Source organism: Bolinopsis microptera, chromosome 3 (assembly GCF_026151205.1).
Source record: "Bolinopsis microptera isolate Bmic1 chromosome 3, MBARI_Bmic_1.0, whole genome shotgun sequence".
NCBI classification, from domain to species: Eukaryota; Metazoa; Ctenophora; class Tentaculata; order Lobata; family Bolinopsidae; genus Bolinopsis; species Bolinopsis microptera.
Window position 1 is genome coordinate 6271246 of NC_087074.1, and position 18087 is coordinate 6289332.

The 18087-nt window shown below is 62.4% G+C and overlaps 1 protein-coding gene across 1 annotated transcript; it reads left to right on the forward strand.

Moving 5' to 3' along the window:
- Positions 1-1753: 1753 nt before the first annotated feature.
- On the forward strand, positions 1754-13447 carry LOC134813134 (uncharacterized). Its single transcript, XM_063820821.1, has 3 exons — positions 1754-1827; positions 7219-7381; positions 13334-13447. The coding sequence occupies exons 1-3, from the start codon at positions 1754-1756 to the stop codon at positions 13445-13447; spliced, it is 351 nt and encodes a 116-aa protein (XP_063676891.1).
- Positions 13448-18087: the final 4640 nt, after the last annotated feature.

The following is an 18087-nucleotide window of genomic DNA, read 5'->3' on the forward strand; positions in this document are numbered from 1 at the left end:
GGGTCCGGACTCTACGACTTGTAGGTTTGGCTGTAGGACTATTGAGCGGAGGACTGTTGAGCGTAGGACTGTAGGTCGGTGAAGGTCGGCAGTAGGACTGTAGAGCGGTGTCAAATCGACAGGGTAGGACTCTAGAGCGGCCGCCCTTATAGATCTCACAACATGAGGACTTTAGAGGGGTACGATCCTAAAATAGAGCGGTGGACTGTTGAGCGGTGGACTGTAGGCCGGTGAAGGTCGGAAGTAGGACTGTAGAGCGGCCCTCCCTTATAGATCCCATAACATGAGGACTCTAGAGCGGTACCCTCCTATAACATGAGGACTCTATAGCGGTTGAAAATTTGAAGATTGAACACTCAACGAAGCTAAGTTGTAAGTTATACATTGTAACTCGTGATTGATTATGGTCATGACATTCTAGGATGATAACTTTATTAAAGAGTCATGGAGTTAATGAACATTTTCATTTACTTATTATAAATATTTCATTACTAATAATATTATTATAGTGTAACTTAATTTAAGATTATTGGTCGGTCTCAACGTCTTCCAAATGATTGAAATATTCCCCATGCTACTTGAAAATGTAAAACGTGTCTTCGGTATTTTAGTGAACTGTTCGTATCAATGTGATTTCGCTAAGCAGAGTACCGATCAAGTTCGTACAGATCATTTAGGAATGAGGATCGCATCGCGTGTCGCTTTAGCGCCTACTAAGGATATCTGATGTTCATCAATCTGGTGACGGAACTGATTCAGATCAGATCCCATCGCAGTGCGATATCTTGTTAGGATTTCAAAGGTTCACTAAAATACCGAAGACACGTTATACATTTTCGAGTAGCAGGCCCAGGGGAATATTTCAATCATTTGGAAGACGTTGAGACCGACCAATAATCTTAAATTAAGTTACACTATAATATTAGTAATGAAATATTTATAATAAGTAAATGAAAATGTTCATTAACTCCATGACTCTTTAATAAAGTTATCATCCTAGAATGTCATGACCATAATCAATCACGAGTTACAATGTATAACTTACAACTTAGCTTCGTTGAGTGTTCAATCTTCAAATTTTCAACCGCTATAGAGTCCTCATGTTATAGGAGGGTACCGCTCTAGAGTCCTCATGTTATGGGATCTATAAGGGAGGGCCGCTCTACAGTCCTACTTCCGATTTTCACCGGCCTACAGTCCACCGCTCAACAGTCCACCGCTCTACAGTCCTCATTTTAGGATCGTATCGCTCTAAAGTCCTCATGTTGTGAGATCTATAAGGGTGGCCGCTCTAGAGTCCTACCCTGGCAATTTGACACCGCTCTACAGTCCTACTTCCGACCTTCACCGACCTACAGTCCTACGCTCAACAGTCCACCGCTCAATAGTCCTGTTCCCGTAGGTTTACAAACCGGCGCCGTACAAACCAGGACTCTACGGCGGTCGGCGTGTGAAAAACAGGACTCTACCGCATATAGTAAGATGATATTTGCCGCCGTAACGGTATACCGTTACGGTGGCAAATATCATTTTACTATTTTTGATCAAAATAGATCTAATTCCATATTAGAATTTTTTTAAATTAGGATGCCAGTGGTCACAGCCCGTCACAGGGAGTCTTCTATGAAAGTCAGTTTTTATCACATCAAGAAATATTTATCTTGACCTACAAATATTTATTCTGACCGACAGCCGATGAAATGTAACGCTGACTGAACACAACGTAATAATATGATGATTTTTTAGTGTGAAAATGACGACTCGCGCGATCGACGAGAGCAAAAAAGGGTGTGGTCACATAACTCAACTGCAACAACCTGATGTCTGGTAACTTTAAAATTATGCTCCACCCCATAAATGTGATGATTCTGAACAACTTTGAAGCCAATTTGAGCTTCTAATTCCAATTAGATGCGGGTTTATTTTGATTTTAAAGTCGCGAAAACACCAAAAAAGGGCGTGGTCAATTGTGCAAAACTGCACCATAGCCAAAACTTCTACCCAAGCCAAATCTGTTTCTGATGGGTCCCTTGAGCTATTCCAAGTCTCAAACCCCGGGGCGGAAGTTATATAGACGGGAATGTCTTCAGATCCATATTCCATGAGTATCTGTATAACTATAACTATAAGCAGATTAAACTTATTTCAAAACGATACCGTACACTATATAGATATTACCGGGTCGGTAATATCATAAAATTTAATTTCAAATGGAAACAATACTGATAGCTAGTGTCTTAAAGTTGAAGTAATCGGAATCGAATGAAAATGAATTAATATTGGAATTGATCTTTCAATTTAAATGAATCGCTAGAGCGCTTCCCACCTCTAGGACACTCGCTATCAGTATTTTTCCATTCGAAAGTTTATATGATATTAACGACCCGGTAATATCTGTACTGCAGTATCGTTTTGAAATAAGTTTAATCCGCTATGTGTTCAGTCAGTGTTCCTTACTGATTTTTCACACCCCACGCCGTAGAGTCCCAGTTTGTACGGCGTCGCCGTAGAGTCTTACGCCCTAGGGTCCCGGTCCCGTCAATCTTATCTCATTGTACATGATGGTACCAAGTACATAAATCTATTAGAACAAATAGCGACTGATGATGCAAAAAGGTGCGGTATAACTATAAGGTCAATAGTGCGATTCCGCATCCACCGCACTTACATTTTGTCTCTGAGGGCAGAGGCGAATCGTACGGTGTGCCGCCCCCGCTTCATGTTTGCCCCCCCCCCCCCTCACCACCCCACTCAAATTTTTCTAATGTTCTAAAAAATAAAATAAATTCAGGCCTTATTTTTGCCACCTAGTCTTACAGCTTTTTGCCAGCCCAGTTACAGGAGCATTTTTGCACCCCAAAGTTTTGTTCGTGTCGTACAAACATTTTTAGGTTCCAAGAGGTTAGATTTAGGTCTTTTTCGGCCCCCCTAAAAAACTTTAGTCAAATGCAAAGTCTACATTAAAATATAAGATAATAAAAATAAATGATAAATATCACACAAAAGAATGTTCCTAACAAAAATTATTTTACATCTCTAATTATTGAGCAAAAAATCTAATTTAATACGCCATCTAACACATAACATTTAACACATAACAATTCACTGAAGCACTAAGTTCATTTAAAACATATATTTATCATTTTCCTCATGTTAGCTAACCATAAAAAATTTGTTAAAATATTTTATTTCATTTACAATTTATTATAAGGACACGTTCATTGAAGTTTGAGGATATTGGTAAATATTAGTGACCTTACTAAATGGCACGATGATGTAAAATGTGTCACACTATAAAATTATTTAAACCCTCAATGGTTAGGATAATCGTTTCATCCTCTAGATAAACTTTGTCGCATAACGATTTCTTTATCAGACGATAAGATATCGCTTAAATGCGGCCGGCAGTGAGTTGTAAACTTTGTCACACTATAAAAATGTGACGGAGTTTATATGGACCCCTTGTTGCCGTGTTTGACCAAATTTTCGAATTTCCAATTCATAGAATAGCTGTATATGACTATTATCTACATATTTAGCGACTTTTTTCGTTAAATGGTAGCACCGTGTAAACTCCGTCACACATTTAAGAAATTTATATGAGGGATGTTTATGACATCCTGACAAGAAATGCCGAATAGTCTAGCATTATTTTGTGAGCTGAATGTGTTTGGAATTGTTCACATATTTCATTGTTATAGGCAAATACAAATACAGAAGGCAGAAATAGGTAAATTTAGTCACATAAATTTGTATGATATCTCAACATGTGTGAAATTGAGTAAATATTAGTATACCAACTTAAACACCCTATATTACGTACTATGGATCAATTAACAATATTTCAACCATACGCCGGTCATATAAATTATTATATGGCAGTGATATGTTAACATTGGATAAATTTCAACACCTGAACAGGGTAAAAATTTGTAAATTTCGTCACAAAAAAAATATTATAACTTTATTTGCTCCGTGTTGGCAAAATAACTAGTTTATCGACATAGGTATGGTGATAAAGTAAAATTATATCCTATTCGAGGTATGATTCTTCAAAATAGGGGGCAAGAAATGTAAATTTCGTCACATCAGCCCTTGCATTAGTTAGTAGATAGATTTTCTTTCATATCAACAGTCCTTATTATAGTTAGAATGGATTTACACAGGAAATATAGAAACCCATGCCAATTTTTTATCACACTGAAATTATACTGTTGGGGCAGGAAAAGTAAATTTCGTCACATTTCAGTAACTTAGTAAAATTAAACTCAGCATTGTTAAACTTGAGTTCTAATTTGCAGAACAATAACCAACCAATAATTCCTGGAAGAAAATTGAATTTTAACTGAGGTATGGTTCTTTAAAATAGGGGCAAGAAATGTAAATTTCGTCACATACGTAATTTTAAAATTTAGATAGATTTTCTTTCATACCGATAGTCCTTATTATAATCGGAATGGATTAATACAAGAAATGTAGAAACCCATGCCAATTTTTCATCACATTGAAATTATACTGTTGGGGCAGGAAAAGTAAATTTCGTCACATTTCAGTAACATAGTAAAATTAAACTCAGCATTGTTAAACTTGAGTTCTAATTTGATAAATAATAACCAACCAACAATTCCTGGAAGAACATTGAATTCTAACCGAGGTATGGTTCTTCAAAATAGGGGCAAGAAATGTGAATTTCGTCACATAAATTTAACCTCTTTATGATGTCTTATCATTTTGTGACGATGTTTACATCAACTGCCCTATACTTGAATCAACTGTATCCGTGTATCGTCCTTATATAGAGGTTTCCCGCAAAATTTAACTTATTCACGATGTCGTATCATTTTGTGACGATGTTTACATCAACTGCCCTATACTTGAATCAACTGTATCCGTGTATCGTCCTTATATAGATTTTCCCCGCAAAATGTAACCTATAAATACGATGTCGTATCATTTTGTGACGATGTTTACATCAACTGCCCTATACTTATATCAACTGTATCCGTGTATCGTCCTTATATAGAGTTTTCCCGCCTTCCAAACCAAAATCAGATATAAATGATTTCGGAAATTCACCCAGAATTTCAAATTCCATATAATGTGACAGAATTTACATCATTTCCCAATAACCAAGTGCATGTATTTGCTAACTTTTCAAAACAACATATTTTAGGGCTATGATTGGCAGAAGAACCATCAAATAATGAGTTGAAAAGGTTTTGATGACACCTCACAGTAGAAAAGAGGTATCGTATTCTGAGTGTGACAAAGTTTACGAAATATTGCCTTAAAGCCGTTCGATCCGTGCCCTTTAACCAATGTTGTATCATAATTGTTAGATTGACCTAATCTACTATATATCAGACCAAGGAATGATAATTGGGCAGCTATGGTAAACAATGTCACAAAAATGTGACATTTTTTACATTATAGTGCCTAAAAGCAATACATTTTATTTCTGAGCAGTGCATATGGGAGTATGGGTCATGTGGCTAATGTTCAGAACTTATGAACACGCTAGATTAATAGATGCTAAAATTAAGCCACTATCGTCGAAAACGCTATTTTAGAAATTTACCAATATCCTCAAACTTCAATGAACGTGTCCATAAAATTATCATCAATCACAAAAGTATACTCTCTTTGAACGTAACATATTTGGATCCCCCCTGTCCCCCCCGCCTGTCCACCCGTATCCCTCCCCCCCACCGTCCGTCCGTCCCCCTCCTCGTACCGTCGTCCCCCACCGGTCCCCCGTCCTCCCGTCCCCCCCCGTGTCCGTCGCTGCCACCGTATCCGCCGTCGCGTCCCCGCCGTTCGTCCCGCCGACTCGCCGCACGTACCCGCCATCCCCGCCCCGTCCCGTCCCCCCCGACGTCACAGGTCCCGTACCCACGTAGCCACGGTACTGTCCGCCCGCGGCGTCCCGTCCCAGTGCCGTATACCCGCGATCCACCCGTGCACGTTCCCCCCCCCCACCGCCCCCCCGGCCCCCACCCCGTAAGGTCGTCCCCAGCGTCACCACCAAAGTTCCCACAACCGCCCCCCCGACCGTCGTTCCGCGGAGTCGTACCCATCCCCCACGGCGTATCGTCCCGTCCGCCCCCGTCAGCCGGCACCACACCAACGTCCGTCCCCGTCCGCGGTCCCCATCCGCCCCCCGCCGACCTCTCCGTATCGTACAGCCCACCTCCCCCCCCCCCGCCTTCCGTCCTGTCGCCCCCCCGTCAACGTCGCCCGCGTCGTCGCTCTGCCCGGGTCCCGCCCTCCCCCCGTCCGATCCTGTACCGTCTCCCCCTGTCACCCTCCCACACCCCCGTCGAGTCCCGTTCCCGGACTGTCGTCCCCCCCGTCCCCGCGTCGCCGCGCCCCCGTCCCCCCCGTCACCCCCCTCGTCCACGTTACCCCCCAGCCCCGTCGTCGGCCCGTCTCCGTCCGCCCCGCCGCCCTCCCCCTCGTCCACGCACTCACCCCCCGTCGCCCCGTCCACCGTCGGCGTCCCGTCCCGTATCGCGGCTACCCCGCGTCCCCCCACCCAACCGTCCCCCCACGGTCCGCCCGTCGCCCGTCGCCCCCAGTCACGTACCCCCCCCCCCCCGTCACCCTGTCCGCCCCGTCGCGTTAGCGTCTCCCCACCCCCCCCCGTCCCACCTAGTCCGCCCCCCCGCCCGCTATCCCCGGTCGCACCGTCCGTGTAGTCCGTCACCCCCGTCGTAACGTCCGCCCTGCGCGTCACCGTCCCCGTCTCCCCGGCAGTACCACGTCCCCCGTCCCCGCGCCCCCGTCCCCCCCCTGTATCGCCCCCCGTCCTCGCCCCCCGTCCCCCCCGCACGTACGCCCGTCCCCCCGTCCGTTTCCCGGTCCGTCGTCGTCCGTACCTGCCCGCCCCTCCCCCACTCTCGCCCCTCCCGACCGTCGCCCCCGTTCCCCCCGTCGTATCCCCTCCCCCGTGGCTCCGTCACACCCGTCTCCGTATATCCCGAGTTCCCCGTCCAAGTCGTCGGTTCCCCTCCCCCTGCACCCGTACCGTCCCCCGTGTCGTCCACCGCCTCACGCCTCAACCCGCCCACGTCCACCGTCCCCCCCCCATCCCCCACCGTACGTTCCGTACCCGTCACACCCGCCGGCCGCCCCGTCCGCTATCTGCGCCGTCCCGTATCGATCCTCCGCCCAACAGTCAAGTCCCCGTACGCGCCGGGTCTCGCCACCCCGACCCAGTTCGCCGCGCACCGCCGGCCCCCCCGTCCCGCCACCGTATCTGGTACCTACGTCCGTCCGCACGCTGTCCCGTCCACCCCCGGCCCCCCCGTGGCCGTCGTACCCCCGTCCGCGTCCAACCAGTCCCCGCCCCCGTCCCGCCCATCGTCCGTCCGCCCCCGCCGTATACGGTATTCCGTCCGTCGCCCCACCACAGCCCACCCGAGCGTCGTACCCCTAGGCGCCCAGGTCGTCGCCGTCCCATCGTCCGTCCCCCGCCCGTCCCAGCCCCGCGCCCCCCCACTGTCCCCCCAAGACACCTGCACGCCGTTGCGCGGAGCACGTCGCCCGTCACTGGCCAACGTCCGCGTCTCAGCCCCGCGTCGTCCGCCCCCCCGTACACACGCGTCCGTCGCCACGCCCGAGTATCGTCCCCGTCCGCCACGGTCCTCCGTCCGCTAAGCCGCCAGTCCCCAGCGTCACCCACGCACGTATCCACGCACGCCCGTGCGTTAGCGTCGTCCTCCCGTCCCCCGTCGCCCCCCCCCCCCCGTCGCCCATCCGTCGTCCGTCCCGGCGTCCTAGTCCCCCCGCCGTCCCCCGTGTCGCCGCGTCAGTAGCCACCCCCCCCGGACCCGCCCCACCCCGTCCCCCCCGTCCCATCGCGTCCGCGTCTCGTCGTCCCGCCCGCGCCGTCGTGTGTCCCCCACCAGTCCTGTCCCGTCCTCCCCCGTCCCTGGCGTCACCTCGCCCGTCCGGCGCGTATTCCGTATACGTTCCCCGTCCCACGTCCACTCGCCCCCGCGCAACCGACGCGTACGTTAGCACCCCGCGTCTCGTATCCGTCCCCCCGTATCCCGTCAGTACCGTCCCCCGTCTCTGAGCCAATCGCCCCGTTCCCGGCCGTATACCCGTCCCCGCCCCAGTCCGGCTGTTGATTCCCCCCCCCGAGTTCGCACCGTCACGCCGCGCTTCGTCCCCGTCCCGTCACGCACCACGCTGCGCCGCGTTCCCTACCCCCCCATCGTAAACATAACCGCCCACCCCCGTCTCCGTCAGTCCCACGCGTCCCTCCCGCCCCCGTACCGTCCCCCACGCCGCTGCACCCCGTCTCACCCCCGTTCACGCAGCGTCACGCGCCACCCGTCACCAAGTATCCCCGTTCGGTCCCGTCCGTTACCCCGCGCCTCGTCGTCCGTCGCCCCGCCAAACCGCCGTAGACTGTCCCTCGCCCCGTCCCCGTCCCGTCGTCCCGTCCGTCCGTCCCCGTATGTCCCCGCCCGTAGCCGTCGTATTTCTCCCCACCCGTCCCCCCTCCGTATCTCGTCGAGCGTCTCCGTCGTCGTCGTCCCCCCCGTCGTCCCCCCCCGTCCCCGGTCCGTCCACCCCCCGGACGTCCGCCCGTCGTCAGTCGTCCGTACCCGCCGTATCCCGTCCGGTACTAGTCGTCCCCCCCTCTCGTCCCCCGCACGTCCCCCGCCGTCAGGTCGTCCGACCCCGTCGTCACCCCCAGGTCGTACCCGTCGTCCCCCAAGCCCGTCGTACCCCGCCCGTCCCTTCGCCCCCGACGTCCGTGTCCGTGTCGTCGTCGTAGTCGCCCCCTCCCTGCCCGCCCCCCCCTGTGTGTGGTTGTGTCACTCGTCCACGTCCGTGTACCGTACGGTATCGCACGGCCGTCGTTTCCCGTCAGTACCGTCGCGGTATCCCCTGTCCACCCTCCCCCCGCGCCCTCTCCCACGTCGTATTCCGCCCCCCCCCCCCCCCAGTCCGTCCCGTCCCCTCCCCGGGCCCCCGTGCGCGTCGCGCCCGCCACCCCCCCCACCCCGGCCCCCGCAGTCAAGCGTCAGGTATCCGCTCCGTATCTCCCTGCCGCCCCGCACCCGCGTCCCGTCCGCATTCGCCGTCCCCCTGCCCCGTCCGCCGCCCCCGTCCCCCCGGCACCCCCGGGCGCCCCCGTCGACGCCCCAGTCACGGTCCCCCCAGCGCCGGTCCTGTCCGTCCCCCCACCACCCGTCCCCGTCCGTCCCCCCCTAGTCACCGTCTCGTACGTCCCGTATCCCCGCGGTACACGGTCCCCCGCGTCCCGTCGGTCCACCGCTCCGCCGTATCATCCCCCCGTACGAGCGTCCGTCGTCGTTCGCGCCCCCTGTCCCACCTGTCCCGTAACAGTCGTCCGTCCGCCCAGGCGCAGTGTGTATCGCCCTCCAGCGTCGCCCCCCGTCCGTATTCCCCACGTAAAGTCCGAGCGCCCCCGGTCCTGCCACGTGTACCCCGTACCCCGCGCTCGTTAAGTATACCCACCCCACGTCCGACCAGCTACCCCACCGCCCCCGTATCACGCGCACCCCCGGCGTATCCCCAAGCACCCCGTATACCGACCCACCCCGTAAGTCCGCCCCGTCCGTAATACCCACGCCGTACCCCGTATCGCCCGTCCCGCCCCGTCGCCAGCTCCCCGCGCCCCTGTGCGCCGTACTACCGCACCGTCCGGTGTCCCTTGTCCCCCCGCGTCCCGTCGCCCCCCAGTATCGCTTACCCGCACACGTCCCCCCCCCAGTCCGCCGTACTCGTCGGCCGGAGTCCGTTCCACGTCTTGCCCCCACCCGTGTACGCCGTCCCACCCCGTCCCCCACGCCAGTCGTCCACCCCCGCGTCGTTCGTCCTCGTGTTACCACCCGCGTACCCGTATAGTCTGCTCCCCGTATATACCCCCGCCGTAACCTCGGACCACCCCCCCCAGCGGCCCCCCCCCCCACACCCCAGTACCGTCCCCCCCCTCCCCCGCAGTCCCCCCCCACAACCCTCCTCCGTCGTATCCTCCCCCCGTCACGCCCCTGTATCGGTCGCCCGTCCACTAGTCTCCGTACCCGTCGCGTCCCGTCGTGCGCCCCACGCGAGAACCGTAGCCCCCGGTCGGTCTGGCCCCACCGGCGTCCGGTCGTCACGTCCATCCGCACGCGCCCGTGCCGACCCCCCCCCCCCGCCCCCCCCCCCGTCCCCACCGCCGCCGCGTCCGTATCGTCCGCACTGCGCGTCCACCGTCCCCCTGCCCCCCCGCCCCCCCCCCGTCGCCCCCCGCGCCCCACCCCCCCCACCGTGTGTCGCCGCCCCCCGTACACGTCGTCCCCGCCGACTCACGTATAGCCCCGTATCCCCCAGTCGTATCGCCCCCGGATCCGTCCTCCCGCGTATCCCCCCTGGTATCCCCGTCCGCCGTTCCCGCCGCGCCCCGTCCCGTCCAGTCGTCATTCCGCCCCCGTCCGTCCCCCCCGCCACCGCCCCCCCGTGTCCTGTCCCCGTCGTCGTAAGGCGTCCCGTGCACCCGCCCGCTCCGCACAGTCGTCCCGTTATCAGCCGTTCGTCAGGCCGACCGTATCCAACCACCGTCCAGTTATGCGTCCCCGGTCCGTCCACGCCACCCGCCGTACCCCGAGTCCGCGTATCGACCGCGCCCCCCCCACCCGTCCGTTACCCGCGCCCCCCAGTAAAACCCCCCACCCAGCACGTCGCCGTCACTGTCCCCCTGTCCGACCCAGTTACACCAACACCGCCGGTTATACACGTCGGTAACCAACAACCGCATACGGTCGCCACACGTCCCCCCGTCCCCAGTCCCACAGTACCCCCGAGCCACGTACGTCCCACCCAGTCCCGTTCGTCCCCCCACCCCGTACCCCCACCCTTCCGAAGCACGTCCGTCGTATACGGACCGTCAGTCCCGTCGTCCCACCCGCCCCCCCGCCGTCCCCGCGTATCGTCCGTCTACGTGCGCGTCCAGCCGTCCACGTTATACTAAGCGTCCCCCGCCGCACCCGGTCCGTCCCGGCAGTCCCCCCAGTAGCGCCGTCCGTCCCCCCCCGCCGTCCCCCCGTTCCCCGTCGCGGCGTGCCCTCCGTCCCGTACGGTACCCGCCGTCGCGCGTCGCAGCCCCGCCGTGTATTTCGTACGTCCCCCCACCGTCCCCCCCACGTACCCCACCTCCCCCGTATACCCCGTTCGCCACCGTCCCCGTCGCCGTCCGCCCCCCCGTCGGTCCACCCGCAGCGTCCCGACGCCCCCCCCCGTACCGTCCCCCCGTATGTAACCCCCCGCCGACCCCCCAACGTCGTCCGCCCGTTCATGTCCGTCCGTCGTCCGTCGTCCACGCGTCGTCCCACCCGTTTCCGTATCCGTCCCCGCCCCCCCCACCGCGTCCGTCCCACTGCCCCCCCCGTACCCCCCCCGCGTCTGCCGTTTCGTCGTCCCGCCGTACCCCCCCCAGTCGTACCCGCACGTCCGTCCGCCGCACCCGCCCGTCCCCGCACCCGCCGTCACGTATCCCCCCCCCGCCCGTCCCCGCTTCCCCGCCCGCACGTCCCCACCCCGTCCCCCCGCGCGTCCCCCCCGTCAGTCGCGACCCACTGACCTGCATCGTACCACCCGTGGATCCCCCCCGCACCCACGCCGCCCCCCCTGTCGACCCCCCGTATCGTCCAAGTCCACCGGTCGTCCCCGTCGCGTCAACCCGACCGTTTCAGTCCCCCCACCGACCGTCGTACCCCAGGACCCCTCCCCCACCCCCTCCACGCCAAACGCCCAGTAACCAGCGTCTCCCCCCCGAATGTCGTCCCCGGCTTATCCCAAACGCCCCGCGCCCCCCTCGTCCAGATTTTTATACCGTACGTCCCCCCGCCCGTTGCCGTCCCCGGCCCCTCCCCCGTCCGCGCACCGCCACCACACTCCCGTTACCGTATATCCTCCGTACCCCTCCAGCCCGAAGTCCGCCCCTCCGTCCGTCCCCCCGCCCCCCTGCGCGGCCCCCCCAGTCCCCGCCGCCCAGTCCGCACGTCCACCGCCTCCCGTCCGTATCCCCCCCCACCCGCCCACCCCCACAGTATGAACCGTGCGCCCCGTCGGCCCGCCGCCCGTACACCCCCGCCTCGTCCCCGTCCCCCCGCGCGTCCCAGTCGTCCCCCCGTCCCGTATCACCCCGGCCCCCCCGTGCACGCCGCCCATCGCACCCCCGTCCCCCGCCCGCGTACGGTCGCCCCCCCCACGTCACCCCTACCGGTCACCCCCCCCCAGCCCCCGTATCAGTCCGTCGTATCCCCGCCCGTCATTCCCCCCCCCGCGCCCCCGCCCCGGTCGTCGCCGCCGTCTATTGCCGGGACCCGTGCCCCGTCACCGTATCCCGTCCCGCAACCCCGCCCCGCCGTCCTCCCAACCGTCCGTTCCCGTCCGTCCGTCGTCCGTGTCCCGTTACGTCGCGACGTATACGTCCCCCGACACAGCGCCACGTCCGCGTCACCGTCCGTCACCCCCCCCGTCCCCGCACGGTACGCCGTCGCCCATCCCCCCGTCCCCTCCTCCGTCCGTATATCCGTCAACACCAGCGTCCTACCGTACGCGCCGCCGTCGCCCCCCGACACCGGTCCCCGCGTCCGCCCCCCCCGCGGAAGTCCCCCCCATCCCCCCATCGGCCCGTCCCACGTCCGTCCGCCACGCGCCCCCCGCCCCCCCCCCCCCGCCCCGTCCGTCGTCCGCGTCCCCCAGTCCCGTCTGCGCCCCCCGCCCACGTATCACCCGCCGCCGTCGCCCGTCTGCGCCCCCCGGTCGACCGCCGCTCCCGTCCGTAGTCGTCCCTCCCGTCTCGCCCCCCCGTTACCCGTCAGCCCCCCCCCCCGCCGCCTCCGTCCCCCCCCGCGTCGGTCTCCCACCCCCCCTGTACCCGTCCACACCCCCCACGTCCCCGTCCGTATCCCCGTCGCCCTGTCTTCGCGTATCGTCCCCCCCCCCCCCGACGCCCGCCCGACGTCTCGCCCCGCCCCTAAGTATCCGCCCCCGTTCTCCTTTCCCCACCCAGGGGCATGACCGTCCGCGTATGTACGCACGTATTCGCCCCCCCCCAGTATCCGCCCGCGGGTATCCCCCCGTCGCGTCCACGCCCCCCCGCTCCGAGTCACGGAGCCCGTCGTCCCGCCCTCGTCGCCAGCCCGCAACCGCAGGCCCCTGTCAGTCAGTCCCGTCCCGCGCATGACGTACCCCGGGCCGCCGTATCGTCCCGTATCGGACGCGTAAGCCCGTAGTCAAGTCCCCGGCGTCGTGCGCACCCGTCCAGTCGCCCTCCGTACGTCCACCACTATCACTCCCCCCACAGTGGTCGGCAAGTCCGTCACCCAAAGTATCCCCCACCGCGTTCACGTCGTCCCCCCCGTACACACGGTCTATCCGGCGTACCCCGTCCCCTCCCCCGTATGTCGCCCAGTCGTAGCCACTCGTTAGTCCACGTATCCCAGTCGTCCCGTCCGCGTCCCCCCCCGTCGGCCCGCCGTATCACGTCCGAGCGTATCGTCAGTCCGTCCGCCCCCACGTATCTACAGTCCCTGATACGTCCGTCCGTCGTCGGCCCCCGCCCGCCTCCGCGTCCCCCCCGCGATCCCAGGTCCCCTCCGCGACTCCCACCGGCCGTACAGGCGCCTGTCCGTTCCCGTCCTCGTCCGCGTCCGCGTCCCCCACGTCGTGTTCTGCGCCTGCCGGCCCGCCGGTCCCGTACCCGCCCCAAACGCCGTACCCCACTAGTCCCACGTCGTCCCCTCGGCGTCCGCTGGTCCCGCCGCGCGTCCCTTCCCCCCACCCCGCTCCCGCGCCCCGCCGACCGCGCCGTCAGTCCGCCCGCCGGCCTCCCCCCCCCGCCGCCCCCGGTACGTTCGTCCCGTTCGCCCCCACGCCCTGGAGTTCTCCGTAGCGTCGTCCGTAGTCGTAATCCCTCCCGTCCCTCCCCGTCCCCCCCACCCGTATCGCCCCGCGTCACCCCAGTCACCGTCCGTCCCTACCCGTACACGCGTCACGGCCGTCCTCCGTACGTCCCCCGTTCGCCGTCCGAAGTCCCCTGCGAGCCGTCGCGTCCCGCTGTCCCCGCCCCGTATGCCCCGTCCCTCGTCGTCCGTCTAACCCCCGTCCCGCCCGCACGCCGTCCCCCCCCCGGTCGCCGTCCCACCCGTACACCCACCCCCCCGCCCCACACCCCGTCCCCGCCCCCGTCCGTCCTGTCCCCGTCCCCCCGCCACCGCGTCCCCCCCGGTATCCCCGTACCCCCCCCCCGTCCGCCGTTCCCCACCGGTCTGCCCCGTCGTCCCCCCGCCCCGTCGCCCGTCCTGCGGTCGCGGCCCGTACGGTCACCCACGTCCCCGTCCCCCCCCTCGTCCCCGTACCCCCCGCCGTCCCGTCCCCGTCGTTCCGTCGCGCAGTATCCCCGTCCCCCCACCGTTGACGCCTCCCCCGCGCTCTCCGAGCACGACGTCCCGTTCGCCCACGTCCCCCCCCCCGTCCTCGTCACCCCCGTCCCCCCCCCCCGCACCCCCGCCCGTGCCCATACCACCGTAGGCGACGTCATCACCTCCGCACCGGCCGCCCACAAGCCTCCCCGCCCAGCCCCCGTCTCGCGTCGGCGGTCCGCCACGGTCCCCCACGTCCTCCGTATAGGCAGCCCGTCTGTCCCCAGTCGTCCAAGCCCGATAGCCCACCTGACGCTCGTCGGCCGGTATCCACACGTATCCCCCCCCCCCAGTCGTCGACGTCGCTGCTACCGTTTTCCGTTCGTCCGCGTCGCCGTCCGCGTCGTCTCCCCCCCCCCTCTCGCACCCTCGCAGACCCGTCTCCCCGTATCCCTCCCCCCGCCACCGTATCGGCCCCGTCAGTCCCCGTCCCCCTCCGTCGCGCCCGTATCCACCGTTTCCCTGTCCCACCCGTCCACCGTCACCGCACCCCTCCCCACGTCCGTCCCCACGCCCCGATGTCGTCCCCGACGAAGTCCCCCCCCGCTACCCACGACCGTCGCGTGTCGTACCAGTCCCCCGCCCGGGCCCGACGTTCCCGACTCCCCCTCCCACCACCCGTCCCCCGTATCGTCCGTCCGCTTTCGTCCCCGTCGCGTACCCGTCCGTAGCGTCGCCCCCCGTCCGCCCCGCCTCGTACCCCGCTCCGCTCCCCCCCCGTCCCCCGTCGTCCAACGCGTGGCGTATCCGGGGCCACCTCTCACACGAGTACCCCTCCGTATCGTACCCCACGTCCCGTATCTGCCGCCACCCCCACCGCCCGCTGCCCCCGTCGTCCAGTCGACGGTAAAGTCCCCCCCGCCCGCCCCGAACCTCCGTCCCGTCCCAGTACCGCCGCGTCGTATACCCGTCGCCCCAGTCCACGTAAACGGTACCGTATACACGTCCTAGTCCGTCAGCCCAGTCCCACACGCGCGTCCGGAGTTTTACCCCCGTCCACCAGCGCCGTCCAGTCGTCCATCCGTGGTCCCCCCCCTCCCGCCGTACTCCGCGGAAGTACGGTACGTTTACCACCCCCTCCTGCCCCCGTGTCGCCAGCAGCCCGTCCGTCCCGCCGCGCCTCCCCCCGCACCCGTCCAGAGTATCCCGTAGCCGTCAAATCCCCCCCCGTATCGCCCGTTCCCGCCGTCCGACGGGTCTCGTCCCCGCCCCTCGCGGCCCGGTACCCCCGTCCGGTCCCCCCGTCGTCCCCCCCCCTCGTCGTCGGCCCGTCCGCGTACCTTCCCCGCACCGGTTCGTACCCTCGTCCGACGTACGCCAGCCCCCGTACCCCAGTCGTACCCCCCGCCCCCAGCCCCCGTTTTCCACCGCGCCCCCCAGGTCCCGTCCGTTGGTCCGGCTGGTCCCACGTCTCCCGGCCCCACACGAAGCGCCGTAGTCCCGTCCCCAGTCGGTCGTAACCCCCGGCGCCACCAGTTATCCGTCGACCCCCGCGACGCGTCCGCGTCCCCGACCGGTCCCGTACGTCCCCCCTGTCCTCGTCCCCGCCGCGCGTAGGAACGTCCCCAACCCCCGCAATGCCCCCAGTGTATCCCCGTCCATCCAGTATCCCCACCCGCCCCCGCGTCCCCCCGCCCCCCGTCCCGCCCCCCCCCCGTCGTCACCAACTTCCCGTCCCCCCGTCCCGTCCCGCCGAGGCCCCCCACCCCCGGTACCTCCCCCCCACGTAAAACGCGTACCCGTCTAGGTCGTTCCCCACACCAGTACGTCCCCGAGCCCCCCCCCGTCCCGCCCCCCTCCCCCCCCGCGCGTTCGCGTCAGGCTCCGTACCCCCCGCCCCCCCCGTCGTACCCCCCCCCGTCGCCACCCCGTCCACACCCCGTGTTCCCTGGTCACACTCTACCGCCGCGTCGTCCCCCCCGTCCCCGTTAGCGTTGCGGCCCCCCACCCCGTCGTCCCACCCCCGCGGTCCCCGTCAGTCATGCGTCACGACGCCGTTCCCGTATAAGGCCGCCTCCCCCCCGCGTCCCGTTGTCCAGTACCCGCGTCGGTCAACCGTCCCCGCGCCCCACTAGGTCCCGTATCCCGTACCAGCCGACGTACCGAGTCAACACCCCCCCACGCTCCCCCCCCCACGCGGCCCCCCACCATACCGCGAGTCCGTTCGTTACCGCAACCGCCAGCCCGTCACCGTCCGGTTCCCGTCCGGTATTATCCCCGTCCGCCGTCCCCGTCCCCCCGTTACCAACCGACGTCACGTCGCGTCCCGCCGCCGGTCCGCCGGTCACCTTCCGCAGTTTCAGTACCCCCCTAGCGTACCCCCCCCGCCACGACGCCCACGTCACCGTATCCGTAGCGGCTGCCCGCCCGTACCCGTAGCGTCGGCCACGCCCGTCCGTAACGGCCAGTGTGTTCCATCCCACGCCCGAACGTCGTCTCCCCCCCCCTCCCCGACGTACGCGTCCCGAATCGACGTCCCCGCCCCCCGCCGGGCGTACGCCCCCCCCCCCACCGTCGCCGTCCACGTCCTGCCGCCCGCCCCGTCCCCGCCCCCTGCCCCGTCCTCGTCGTATATCCGCGTCGGTCCGTCTCTAACGTCCCGCTGGTCCCAGTACCCCCACGTCGTCCGTCCCGTCCGTCCCCCCCCCCGCCGTCCGTCCGTCACCCAGCGCGCGTCCAGATTCCCGCCCCGCTCCGCCCGCCGCCCCCCCCCAGTACGCGCCCCCCGCCCGTACGGTACGTAATCCCCCCCACCCCACCCGCTACGTCCGTACGTCCGCCCTGACACCCCCACCCCCGTCGTCGTTCCCCCCTACTACTCCCCGTCGTCCGTCCGAGCACCCCGTATTCGCCCGTCCTCGCCCCCCGCGTTCCCGTCCCGCGTTGCCCCCCCCCGCGTCCTCACGTCCCGGCCCCCGCCCCCCGCGGCCGCCCACCCCCCGTCGTCCCCGCGCCACGTCGCCGGTCCGCCCCCCGCCCGTATCGCCCCTGACTCGTGCCCCCCGACCGTCACCCGTCCCCCGCCCCCCGAACCGCCACCGCGTCAGCCCACCCGCCCCAGTCCCCCCGAAGTAGTCGTTCCCCGCCGCCCCCCCCCGTCCGTCGCAGGTATCGTGCCGCGAGTCCCCTCGTCCTACCACACGGTCGTCCACGTGTCGCGCCGCAGCCCCGTCGGCCACCGTTACGCCGCGTATACCCCACCAGTAGTATCTGGAGTATCCCAGTATCCTCCCCCCTCCGAGCCCCCCGTACCGTCCGTCACGTCCCGTTTCACCCCCCCGTCGCACGTCAGTCGTCCCCGTACGCCCGGGCCCCAGCCGCCCCCGTCGTTCCACGTACACCCCGGTCGTCGTCGTCGCCGTCCGTAGTCCCCCCGTCCTCGTCGTCCCCCCGTCCGTCTCGCACCCCCCTGTCCGCGTCCCCCCGTCCACGTATCCCCACCCGTCCCCCCCACCCACCCGTCAGTACGTTTAGTATTCCCCCACCCGTCCCGACCACCCGCGACCCCAGTCGCCCGCCCCCCCCCCCCCCCCACACCCCGTCCCCCCCCCCGTATCCGTCCCCACCACACCGTCCCCCGTCCCGTATCCCGTCCTCCCCCACGCCCCCAAAACGTACCTGCGCCGCCGTATAACTC

Coding starts and splice junctions, on each gene's coding strand:
- LOC134813134 (XM_063820821.1), top strand. CDS start 1,754: ATGACGACTCGCGCGATCGACGAGAGCAAAAAAGGGTGTGGTCACATA. Junction 1,828..7,218: donor CTGCAACAACCTGATGTCTG/GTAACTTTAAAA, acceptor ACCCCGACCCAG/TTCGCCGCGCACCGCCGGCC. Junction 7,382..13,333: donor ATCGTCCGTCCGCCCCCGCC/GTATACGGTATT, acceptor CTCCCCCCACAG/TGGTCGGCAAGTCCGTCACC.